The 13,272-nt window shown below is 35.1% G+C and overlaps 3 protein-coding genes across 3 annotated transcripts; 2 read left to right on the forward strand and 1 right to left on the reverse strand.

Moving 5' to 3' along the window:
- Positions 1-2,060: 2,060 nt before the first annotated feature.
- LOC108222375 (21 kDa protein) lies at positions 2,061-3,721 on the reverse strand. The gene has a single exon (XM_017396294.2). It carries the CDS (start codon positions 3,055-3,057, stop codon positions 2,482-2,484), a length of 576 nt encoding a protein of 191 aa, XP_017251783.1. The 5' UTR covers positions 3,058-3,721; the 3' UTR covers positions 2,061-2,481.
- A 2,089-nt stretch (positions 3,722-5,810) lies between these two features.
- LOC108222020 (21 kDa protein) lies at positions 5,811-6,707 on the forward strand. The gene has a single exon (XM_017395899.2). It carries the CDS (start codon positions 5,875-5,877, stop codon positions 6,481-6,483), a length of 609 nt encoding a protein of 202 aa, XP_017251388.1. The 5' UTR covers positions 5,811-5,874; the 3' UTR covers positions 6,484-6,707.
- Positions 6,708-11,489: 4,782 nt separating this feature from the next.
- Positions 11,490-12,398, forward strand: LOC108220821 (21 kDa protein). The gene has a single exon (XM_017394681.2). It carries the CDS (start codon positions 11,598-11,600, stop codon positions 12,204-12,206), a length of 609 nt encoding a protein of 202 aa, XP_017250170.1. The 5' UTR covers positions 11,490-11,597; the 3' UTR covers positions 12,207-12,398.
- The last annotated feature ends 874 nt before the right edge of the window (positions 12,399-13,272 follow it).

Below are 13,272 nucleotides of genomic sequence, written 5' to 3' on the forward strand. Positions count from 1 at the left end.
ATTCATGTTACCACATTCAACACATATTATCATTTTTTGTTATATTATTTTAAATTTAAATCTTTTCTACTCTTTATGTCCCAAAATAATAGTCGTTTTGACTTTTTACACGTAGGTTGAGGTGTAAAAAAATATGCTTTCACATACTATTTTTCCAATTTTCTTTTTTTGATTAAAAATATAAATGTTAAATTTTTATTTAAAAAAAGAAAATTTTTAAATAACGAATAGAAATATATTTTTTTTACATGCGAAAAGTGGAAGCGACAATTTGGAACAGAGGAGTATTACGTTGTATTCAAAGTATAGAAATATAATTACTTATTTTCATTTTTTTGTGAGAGAAGAGACATAACACGCCATCACAAACTACATCAAATTACGTAAAAGAATATTATCTGTTTATATTTTTGTTTTTTATATTTATATGTTTGACATACTTATTAATATATATTTATATATTTATATTTGGCTCGTGTTTTATAATTTTGAAATCTTATGTCAAGAATAAATCGATTCAAATAAAATAAAATGGAGTATATTTAAATAAAACTTTGTAGATTTAAATAATTTGAGTTGTTGTTTAATATATATTCAATTCTAATTTAGTAGTGAACAAGTTTTAATTTGTATACTAGTCAAATTATTTTATTAAAATATTATAACAAAAAATGATAATATGTGTTAAATGTGATAACATGAATTGGAAATAATAATTAAATATATAAAAATATATTAGTAAGTGTGTTAGAAAAAGTTATAATGAAACAAAATAAAATTAGATAATAAATATATATATCGTCAAATTATGTGGAGAGGGTGTGTGAGATAAATATAAGTATAACAGTGTAGGAAGTATAAGTAAATGTCACAGTGGCCGACCACCTATTTAATGCTGGTACATCTCAGCAAAGACACGTCATTCTGTGAAAATTTTCTGTAGCCATTTCTGTGTCCCTAGCATTACTCTTATAACATACTCTTGTTTCTTTCTGAGTTTTTTAAATTCATGATAGTGTGTGTGTAGATCTTAAATTAGGCTGGCGGAATGGAGCGAGCACATGGGCTTGATGACTTTTGTGATCTCCTTGATGGCCCATTATCCGTTATAATAGCACATGCTGCGTGATAATAGCTGGGGCCTACCTCAGTAGTTTGTTTCCACCACCAAATAATAGAAGAGACACTATGATGCGTCTCAATTTGCATTCAAGAGAAAAATAATGTGTTCTGTTTAACGCATTCAACTTACTTTTCTGTGCGCGACTTGTGTATTTTTAAAACTAGCAATTTTGTCTGCAAAATGTTAGGTATTTTTCATATTCGAATTGGTTACTCACTGATGTTAATCCAAGTGTTATTCTACCTGATAATATAACCGATTAGTTTTTTCAGCACTGTCCTAACAGTTTGCATTATATGTTTGGTAAAATAGCAGATTAGAATTGAATATATTGCTCACTTTAGAAACTAAACTCACCCGAACTCTTTATAAAAAAAATAAAATTCGTCTTTTATAGTAAGAAAATGCTTATTCACACGAGCTGTCCTACTCTTATCGTATTTGAAAAAACAGATAATCTCATTAATAACAATACGTGTGACTTCAGATTTCCCCACATCAATTTATCCACATGTGACTTAAGACTCCTCCACATCAATCCGAATTTACACTTTGTCATTATTTGTTCAATCTCATCCTCCGAAACCAAATTTTTATTGTCTTGTATATTAGTTTCACTATTGGAGAGTTCAAAAAATTTCATTTAACACAATAAAAAAATCTTTTTGCTAATATACAAAGACAATAAAATTTTGGTTAATTTCTAGAGAAGTTCAGAAAAAGGTAATGGTTGACTTAATATTACAGTGTCCCGACCACGAGGTACGTAAACTACACGTGGCAAATGCATGTTCACATCGCATGCAAGGCATTGTGATTTGTAATAACGTGCATGTCAATGCACAATCCTCTTCACTTCGTGAAGCAAGCTTCAAACCAGATGAAGTTAACAGTATAAAACTATTAATACAAGATCAATTTATTCACATGAAGGTCATTAGTGAACAGTGCCTATCTAATTACAGTACTTCTTAGGGGGCGTTTGGTTGATGGTTAATGAGCCCGGTTAACGAGAATCGGAACCTAATACCCATACATTGTGTTTGGATGAGTAAAATTTTTGCTTGGAATGGGAACCTCATTCCCTCTTGAAGGGTAAATCAATACCTCCACACCCCTTGGGTTACCATTTCCCATACCCTCCATTCTCATACCTCCCATTCCCATTCCCCATTCCCATTCCCACCAATCATCCAAACACCCCATTAATTTTACAATAAATTCACATAATTAAATAAAAGATACATGATTTGCACCAACATCTCAGCAATTTCAATATGCATATATTGCCAGAATGCCAGACAAGCTAATTAACTGTAATCAATCCAAATATAATTTACTTGTAATGTAGCTAGTATCTAATACAGATGATTAATGAGATATAAAGCATTACTGTTTAGTCTGGTCACACCTACCAGGCTGTTCTGGACCCTCTTCTTAACAGATGCACTTACAGGACTCTCCTGGAAAGCGTCAATGCAAGTATTCTCATTCGTGATCGCAGCACTCGCCCATGTCTTGGCATTGGAGAGCTGGAAGGCCTTGTCTTCACCGCGAAGATGGGCAATTGCCAGAAGAGTCTGCTGAAGCTGATCCACCGAGTCTTCTATATTCTCAATGCAATCGCGGATGATCTCGGCTTCATAGGGTGTCAGCCGCTTGTTCTTGGCTAAATTGGAGATCAAGGTGGATGAGGCGTTCGCGGCCTTGAGGGTGAGCGAGAGGGCGAGGTAGGTCAGCTTGAGACGACTCGATTTGATGTAACCAGCGTAAGGAGATAGCGCTTTGTTGCATACGGAGGGGTACGTGGTCACATTGCAGGAAGTCTTGACGAATTGTTTGTCGGCTTTGGGAGCGGAGGCAGAGGAAGCTGAGGTTATTTGTAGGCAGAAGAGGAATAACAAGGCATACGAAACTGGCTTTGTTCCTTGCATATTTGATTATCTGTCGCAACTTGTAGATTAACGAGAGTTGTAAAATTGGTGTGCATTGGGATAAGAGAATGAAGGAATTTATAGGAGAAGATTAAATCATATTTTAGAGATGTAGATCGAGGGATCGTAATGTGCAGAATGTATATAATAATGTCTTGCTTCTGTGATACAACAAATTGTGATATGGAAGTAATGGAAAGATCTGAGTGATGGAGATAAGAAGTTAACAATGGTGGATTAGTATGAAAGGACAAGTTACTTATAATTCCAAACAACAATAAGGTTATAAAATTGGGGATAGGCGAGAAGGCAGAGGGGTACGCAACGTGCTCCAGAGATGAAGGCGCGCTGGCAGGACGGGGCGTCGGAGTAAGAATGTGCACACGTTAAAGCTGGACTTGCTGACACCTCTTTTATTTTAAGACAAGCAAAGTCAGCCGTTAGTTCTGGAAAATTAATACAAAATTGTCTAGAACTTGTGGTACTTTATTTCTGTACTGCTGCTGTGAACCACTTTTGCTAGCTTCTTCGGGTCTCCTGCAGATGCAGTCTGCAGGTTCATTTTAGCTAATTTGAAGCCTGTTCTATTGTTTTTTACCGTGTAAAAAATTAAACGACCTAATATCGAAGATGACGGGAGTAATGCGATCACAAATCGGGACTAGTAGTCGATAATCTGGTAATCTCAGACATTGAAATATATTTGAAGCTGACATGGTCTGAATGACTAAATCTACAAGGAAGAATAAGAAGATTAAATTAGCAGCCAAAAGTACTGTGATAATTCCATTTGGAGTAGTGCTACATGCACAAAATTGGGTACATAATTTTACACAAAATGACATGGCAATCTAGGTGGGGAGTTTTAATTGGTGCTATTAATGCATGTGCAGGAGGCCCATTCCAATCACAAGTTGACACATACTCATTCTGTGAATATTTCTGTACCCAATTATGTGCATGTAGCATTTTCCATTTGATGCATCATGAGCCGAAAAAATCCCAAGCAACTGTCCCACAGGACTGCGTATATTGTATTATATTGATCGTGGGAAAGTATGCATGAAAACGGGAGTACAATAATACACAGACACTAGCAAGAAGAGTGGGCGTTATGAGAAAGTCAGAGCTTGAACTGTACGGTCGATCATGTTAGGTGAAATTCTAAAGTCGCTCTTTCTGGAGTGGCCGATTATGGCCGTATGTGTGTAAATAATTATAGAAGTATGAATGCAAGTAGCGTTGGCCTCTTGAGTCTTGTGTATACTAGTTGAAGTTCATTGCATGATTCACATTTTCTTTTGGCTTGCTTCTACTCCTGGCCGACTTTTGTGATGGGAAGTTTGGGGCATGGCTTGCTCAACTTAAATGCTGGAAATAAGAGTTTTCTCACTGGTTTTTATATTTGCATACTACTAGTTTTCAGAATAAAGTGTAGAGAGAACGTATGGCTTCTTATCTGACCAAAACAAGCATTTATTTTTCAAGAAAACTAATAAATACATATTTTTTCTAGAAATAATTAATTTATTCTAGAGAAATAAGATACGCAAAATATTACATTGATTAGGAATATTAGTAGTCTCTGATATTATATTTAGCTTGGTTGAATGAAAATGAAAAAATATAATAATATTTGAATTATAATATAATTCAATATTAAGAATTTCATTCATTTCATTGTTCCATTCCTGTGAGGTGTGACCACCATTTATTGAGGGGGTGTTTGGATAGTTAGTGGGAATGAAAATAAGAAGTATGAGAATGAGATATGAAAAATGATAACTCAAGAGGCGGGGAATGAATGATTTATCCAAAAGAGAATGAAATTTTCATTCTACACAAAAATTTTGCTAATCCAAATATAGTATATGAGCATGAGGTTTTGATTTCCCTTAATTGGGCTCCTTGACATGAAACAAACACCCTGTAACTCAAACCTGACACTCCCTCGAGGAATCATCCTCTTTTTTAACCAAATCTCGTCATCCCCTGTCATTTGCTATTTATCTTCATTTTTGTTTATTCTGTTATATCTATTTACTCCCACCAAACACATTATAGTAAGTCCTTGAACTATCTTGAATTTTTGAATTGCTCCGACCTTCGTAAAATTTCCGCTAAAACAATTCCTCATTTACATCGGCTGGAACAGTCTTTACGAATATGTTACCGTATTAGCTAATTACTGGCTACTGGCCTCCTTTGTTATGTCAATATGAGAAATCATCATTATTGCATTTTGGAACGTCTCACATCATCCACACTTGATCCTGCTACGGATTGGTCGACCAAAAATATGGACACCATTGTGAAGCAAGTTGATATTTCACATTTGCCAACTAGCCAATATTTCAGTAATATCTGTTTTCCACTCTAATCCAAACGCTGAGCAGACACACAGCATCAAAGCGGTCCAGCCTCGAAAGTTCTTACAACTTGCATTCTCCACGTTGCTTTGCCTCCAACTCTGCCCACTTCCCAACTATACTAAGTTCACTGTATTAACTCACTCTTTCATTCGTTTTTTTTTCCTTTTTTTTTTTTATCACAATTACGACTATTGGCTCTTTCTTCTTTCAGTTACTAAATCTATCATTCCCGCTATTCGACAAAATTAAAAGAATTTGAATCATCCACTAGGCCTTGATTAACTTGGAAGTAGCCCCCTTGCGTTATTTTTCACTTCTCTAAACAAATATCCTCCGAATAATATCTAAATATAACTGCAAAGTTGCTATAAATAGGCAACATCTTTTAAGTTGAATCACTCAACCAGTTCATATTTTATAAAATTCGAATTCAAATTTCCTAGAAATGGAAGGCTCCTCAGTTAAGATCACTTCTGCCCAAGCTTTTCTTGTTCTAATCATTTCTTTCAATCTCTGCATTAGCTCAGCCTTGGCTATCGACTACGGAGCCGAAAAGGCAAGCGCCGAGTTCATCAAAACCTCGTGCAGCAAGACTACCTGGCCTAGTCTATGCTTCACCTCACTCTCGAGCCACACCAGTGCAATCCAGACAAGTCCTCGGCTTCTTGCTCAGACAAGTCTGTCAGTGGCTCTCAGTCACGTGGTTTCGACATCGGCAGCCATGCTAAGGCTGTCAAAAGCTCATGGCATGAAGCCTGCAGAAGTTGGGCCGATGAACGATTGTCTTGAAGAGCTGACTGACACGATAGATGAGCTCAAGCGATCCATGGGAGAGATGAGTCAGCTCAATGAATCCCCCAAGTATAGACTCTTGATAAGTGACATTCAGACCTGGGTCAGTGCGGCGCTGACAGACGAAAACACTTGCATGGATGGGTTTGCAGGAAAAACAGGGAGCACCAAGAATGTGGTTCGGGGAAGAATTTTAAATATTGTTCATTTGACAAGCAATGCTCTGGCTCTGATAAACAACTACAATTCTCTTCATGGATAGTTCAGACTTCAGAGTAGAAATCAAATTAGTGGTGTGTGGTAGCTTGCTGTGATATCTGTTGAGAAATGAATATTAAAATAGTATCGATCTTGTGATAATATGGCATAATCAAGCCACAAATATGTATTATGTAACTGTAAACATCCATTTTTGTAATATGTATGTTGATCTTGTTACACCTTTTTTGAGACCGAACACTGATTAATTATTAGAGTACTTGATAATCCGCAAAGCTTTTATTAATTTTAACCTTAAATACAATTTTGCTAGCATCAACTTCTTTCATAGCACTGAATGTCGAGCAAAACTACAATTAACATGCGGACGTACAATACACAGCAATCTAAAACCAATTACATGCTCTTGAGACGTTATAGATTGGTGTCTACTTAAGAATCTACAGGATAAGCGGTGTGTGAGCGTGTAGCCGGGTATACATAACCCCGGTCTCCCACGTCCATTTTATTTGTCTATTTATTTTTTTCCCCACCTACTTTTAGAAAATTTGGCTTAATATTTTTTTAAAATTTATTTTTTTAATAAAAATTTAATATTTATATATTTATTATCAAAACACTTAGAAAAATATTAATTTTAGTTATTGAATAAAACAAACATCAAGTAAGTGGACGGATATATAATACGTAAATAATCTAAGTCTATCCGACTTATAATTGGCGTTCACTTATAATCTAAGTGCGTGTTTGGCTGTGTGACTTCTGGGCTTAAAGCCTCAGAAGCTCACTTCAGCTTTTACACGGACCGTTTGGCAACAAAAGAAGCTGGTGGATTAAGCGGAAATAAGCCCAGCAAAATAAGCTTTGAAATCTAGCTTATTTTTCACCCCGACTTCTGCTTCTTTCTAGGTGGTGTTTAGGTGTTGGAATTTAGGAGTTGGTTTGATTGCTGCTAAGTGTAAGGAGATGCAGAGTTTGGATCTGTCTTACTTACTGGTAATAAATTATTTATGTTCATTAGCTGATAATATTGCTCTTGATCTAGAATTTAGTGTATTAAATTTAGTCCAAATTTTTTTAATTTTAATGCGGTTATTAATTTTTTTAATTTTAATGCAACGTTTAAAATTTGGTACTTGTAAAATATTTCATGTATTAACAATAAAAAATCTTTTGTAATTATAATTGATTTTTTAAAAGAAACAAATTATTTATATTACAAAATTACCAAACTAATACCAACTTATAAGTTAAGTTATCCAAACATTTAAAAAACTTCTGGTAGCTTATAAATCACGGTATCCAAACACTTCTGGTAGCTTATAAGTCCAACCAACTTATCGCTTTTAATCTATTTCTTTATTTTAAGCAATAAGTCATCTCTTTTAAATTCAGCCAAACGGCCCCTAAGTCTTTCTCAAATTGGAAAGAGCAACTTTGCGTTCACTAGAACGAATTGATGGCCGAGTAAAAAGATATATGTACTATGGGTGATCAAGGAAAATATTATAATTTTCATTCTTTTCATTCTAATAATTTAAACTACAAATTTAACCAACATAATTTGAAAGGTATGCTTTGTGTATAGTTTACATGATAGAAAATTTAGACTTACTCATATTTATTCATTATTTTCTCATACTCCCTTCATTTTTTATTAATTTTATTTATAATTTTTCATTGCATTCTCCCCGGTTTTATCCAAGTGAATACAATCCAAAGGACTGTTTGATTTCATAATTTTTTCTAATTTTTAGAAATTAGAAAACCGTTCTTATAATGCAGACATGGTGTCAAATAATTTTTTTAAAAAGAAAACAGAAAACTAATAACATGAAAATGTAGATTCTAAAAATAAATAGAAAATAGAAAATAATACCTTATGTTTTATTAGTGGATAGCCTATGATTTTTTTTCTTTTTGCTAAGTATTACTATCATCCTAAAAAAAATCATACATGGATTCCTTTTTTTTTTTTTTTGGTGGTCATTGTCATTTTTCAACTTGGATAGTTGCCGCAACATATGGTGAAAGAATCGGACCCAAAGAGTTGAAGTGATATATAGGGAGCTAAAGGGGGCTTCATTCATTGGACCGAAAGGCAAGTAGGAAACCAGATTAACCAAGGTCGGAATTATTAATTGAACTGATTGCAAGTTTAGGGTGAAGTGCCAAAATATCCATATTTTGGATAATTTTTTTTAAAATGTTTATAGGCGGAACGGGATGCCCAGAATGATCAATTAAACGCGCATGCTATACATGCGTGGTCAAGTTTAATATTTTTAACAAAAGAACACGCATTTTGAATTTGCGTATATATTAACAAGATTGTGATTACGCATTTTAGAAATACGTGTTGAGCATACCAACTTGATACGCATATAAGACATGCGTATGTCTTCTAAAAAAAATCACGGTCACGTAGGGCGACCGGGTCAGGCCTAACCCATGAATAAAAAGGACTGACCAACCCAGCTTTATTATATGCGCAAGACTTGATCCTGTATCTTTGTCCTGTATCTAGATGTGAGAATTCGTGCAGAAAGAGCGAGGAAGATGATAAATGGACACGCATTCGAGACATACGAGTTCGGTTGATTAAAAAGGACACACTCTCCTATATACTCCCTCCATCCATTTGAAGTGTCCTGTTTGACTTTTGAATGGTCAAATTGACCAAATTTTGACTGAGATTTACATATATAATATAAATTTTAAAAGTGAAAAAATATTATATCATTATAAAGTACATATAATATACTATAAAATGTAATTTTTAGTTTTTTAAAATAATAACGAATTTGTTCTTTATGTTTGGTCAAAAGTAGATCAATTTGACCGTTGAAAGTCAAAACAGGACACTTAAAATGGGATGGTGGGAGTATGTCACTTGAATTTTAGTTATTCTAGGCTTTTTCTCGCAAGTTTACGGTGCGGGCTATGAACGTAGGTGCAGTGCTTTCACACTCCACACGTACCTACATCTTTTAAGACCCCCAAGTTTTATTATACACGTATTCTTTCTCAGTATTCTTAGCTCTTTTACATCTCCATTTATTAGTTATTCAAGTCCTTATATAATTTTTTTATGAAGTCACTACTAAATAAAAATATATTTCTATCTAACCAAAATTTATTATTAGTGAAAAATAAACTCAAAAATTGAACTAATATTCCTTATAGTTTAAACTTTCTCATATTTATGAAAATTTAAAATAATATAAACAATCCGTATTGGAAAGTACTAGTACCTCTTAAGTGTAGATTCATTTCAATATAATACTATTCTAATAATACGTATATTTAAAAATCAAAATAGATACATATTTTTATTTTGAATAATTTATTATTTTATTATTTATGGATAAAATATATTACTACGATTTAAAATATTTTATAGGTTTTATTTTTAAATTTTGAAGATGGCCCTTCATAAATGATCATTAGCCGCCCGCAATTTTGTTCGATATGTATGTTTGACAATGAGTCTTTTACTACAACAGTACGTAGAGAAGAAAAAAAATACAATAATTGTAGTTTTATTCTAATAACGAATTCACTCGTTGTATAAACACCTTATACGACCCGCAGAAATAAAAAAAGGAATTCTTTAAATACGATGGTCGTTATTTAATTATTTCTATTCCACGATTCTACGACCACGCAGACATGTGGAGATTCTTGGACACATTTGGCTGCGGCTGCTGCCTGCTTTAATCTTGAGACGCTGCAATAATGCATCAACGAACAAAATCAGATCGCAATTCTCAACATTTAAAGCAAATTTAATCATTATCAAATTGTCATCATGTATAATAAATTCGAGTATTATTTTATGCAAGTCAAGCTGAAACACTAAATCAAATAATTTGAACGAGACATAATCGATCTAGAAGGGAAGAAGATAGAATCAGTAGAAGTGTGCGCATAAAAAATAAAACTTCTAATCAAGCATAAAAAGTTAAAACTAAAATAAAACGAGAATGAAACTTCTAGTTAAGCATGTCAGATAATTTTCCACAGTCAACTGAAAGTCCTTGATACTATAGTGGTGTTGAATCTTTTCACCAGTTGATTCGAACTGTACTTAAGATGCGTGTATGTAACATACACGGTGACACTAATACTTACTTTAAGCGCATAATTATAGATAACTCGATACAATACGGAAACTAATCTGAATGGTTACAACTTACAAAGGATAAGGTAGCAAAAATATGTATGATCTTTGTTGCTTCTACGTACGTTAAACTACAAAGAACGAACATCACTATACTTTGCATTATTGTACTCTTTTTTTAAAAAATTATTGTTTTGTGGCTAGTGTGTGGTCGAGTATACTTGGTCCTTATGCAGGACGTTCTCCTAAAAATCCAGCCGCTCACAGATGATGCAGGACATATATTGGGGTCATTACTTCCCTTTTAAGTGCTAAACAGCCAAATAAAGAGTTCAGTATGAGGCTACAAGACATGAGAAAGGGTATTTAATCATGTCTCACTCGTTTTTACAATTTTTAAAATCCGAATACGCGACAAACATTGTATAAGCTGAAAGTGCCGACTGCTCAGTGAATTTGAGCATCCCGCAATTATGCTGAGACATGAAGTAGGGGTGAAGTTTGCGTACATCTTACGACTCGTAAAAGTTTAGCTAAACCAAAGAGGCGGAAGGCAAGTCGATATTTTGTTGCAGTGATGTTACTCTATCCAAATGCCGAGTAGATAAGAATATCAAAACGCCCCAGCCCCCGGCCTCAGAAACTTCTCCAACTTGCCAAGTCCAATTTGCCATGCATCAAACTCAGGCGACAACGCTAGTTTGGAGTACCAGACCCCATCGTTTCATTTAATTAAGTTAAGACCACGTACCCAAATTCATTTACGACAGACTAATTGTTCAGCCTGATCTAATCACTAATCTTATTACGCTATTGAGAAAAAAAAACAAATTGACATCAACCATAAGGAATAGATTAACTTCAATAGTGGCCCCTTTGCATCAACTTGTTGTTCTCTTCGAACCAAATCTTTCACATAATATCCAAACACATGGACAACTTCGAATTCTCCTATAAATAGGTAATCAACTCCCTTCTACTTTCATCACTCCACTACTCCATAACCTAATAAGTTCCACAATTAAAACTGAGAAATGGAAGGCTCCTTGATCAAGATCACTTCTGCTAAAGCTTTTCTTCTCGTGATTATTTCTTTTAATATCCACATAAACTCGAGCGTGGCTATGGACTATGGAGCCGAAAAGGCAAGCACTGAGTTCATCAAAACCTCTTGCAGCAAGACTATCTGGCCTAGTCTCTGCTTCACCTCACTCTCAAGTCATACCGGTGCTATCCAAACAAGTCCTCGGCTTCTAGCCCAGACAGCGCTCTCAGTCGCTCTTGATCAGGTGGTTTCGACGTCTGCTGCCATGCAGAGGCTGTCAAAAGCGCCTGGCATCAAGCCCGGGGAAGTTGGGCCGATGAATGATTGCCTAGAAGTGTTAACGGACTCGATAGATGAGCTGAAGAATTCCATGGGAGAGATGAGTCAGCTTAACGGATCCCCAAACTACGCGCTCTTGATAAGCGACATACAAACCTGGGTGAGCGCCGCTCTGACAGACGAGGACACTTGCATGGATGGGTTTGCTGGGAAAGCTGGGAACACGAAGAACGTAGTGAGGGGAAGAATTTTGAATGTTGTTCATTTGACAAGCAATGCATTGGCTTTGATCAACAACTACAATTCTCTTCATGGATAGTTGAAAGTTTATTAATCGTCGTGTGATATATAGTTTGCTTTGATTCCTAAATCCTACTAGACTATAGAAATTGAGCTTGTAGTGTGTGCTAATTAATATGCTGTAATTAAGTCAGAAATAGTTGTGCATCCATTGTGGTATTTTGGCCTTATATTAATATATTTTTATAGCTATATAAGATGATTTGCGGCATGCATGCACACTCATTTTGTGTCGCACGCCTGTAAACTGTAATCCTCTAGCTCCTAGGGTTAATGTTGGGATTATTTATTTAATCTAAACTTGTGTCAATTATTGTTATGGGGTGTTTTATTTGTTTAGTTGTTTTAAATAAATTATATCAGTTACGTGTGTATAAGTAGCAGTAGGAGAGATATTATAGGAGAGTCATGGGAAGTGGAAGTATATTAGGAGTCCAGTACGCTACTTTCTAGGTTAGTTGCTATTTTTGTGTTACCCACCTCTTGCCTGTGGTTCTATTTAAACTGCATGTACCTTGTTTAGTTTATCAGAAGAGAATACAATGTAATCTTTATGTATTTTCTCCGTTTATACATATAAAACTACCGTCTCTATATCCTTTTTATTATTTTTATCAAATTCCAACATGGTATCAGAGCTTGCGGGGAGTATCAAGGCTTAACAGCCTTCCCTACCATTCCTTGGAGGTACGTAAGAGCAGTTGGAGTGAGGGAGCCGGTGAAGAAAGAGTTAGGACAAAAGGTTGGTTTGATAGAGTGCGCCAACTGTTCCATGAAATGCAGGAGAGATCATCATGTGCAGTATGGGATGCATATGGAATTCTTTCATTAGTCTAAGTGTCAGATGGGCGTGCCAGACGGGCAAATTTGAAGTGCGATACAGTCAAAGAAGTAATAGCCATACGGGCTTAGAAGTAATAGCCATACGGGCTCAGAAGGATAGCCATACGGGCTTGTGAAGAATAGCTATACGGGCTCAGTGTAAAAGCCATACGGGCTTGTGAAGAATAGCCATACGGGCTCAGAAGAATAGCCATACGGGCTTGTGAAGAATAGCCATACGGGCTCAATTTAAAAGGCCACAC

Source organism: Daucus carota, chromosome 5 (genome assembly GCF_001625215.2).
Source record: "Daucus carota subsp. sativus chromosome 5, DH1 v3.0, whole genome shotgun sequence".
Classification (NCBI taxonomy): Eukaryota; Viridiplantae; Streptophyta; class Magnoliopsida; order Apiales; family Apiaceae; genus Daucus; species Daucus carota.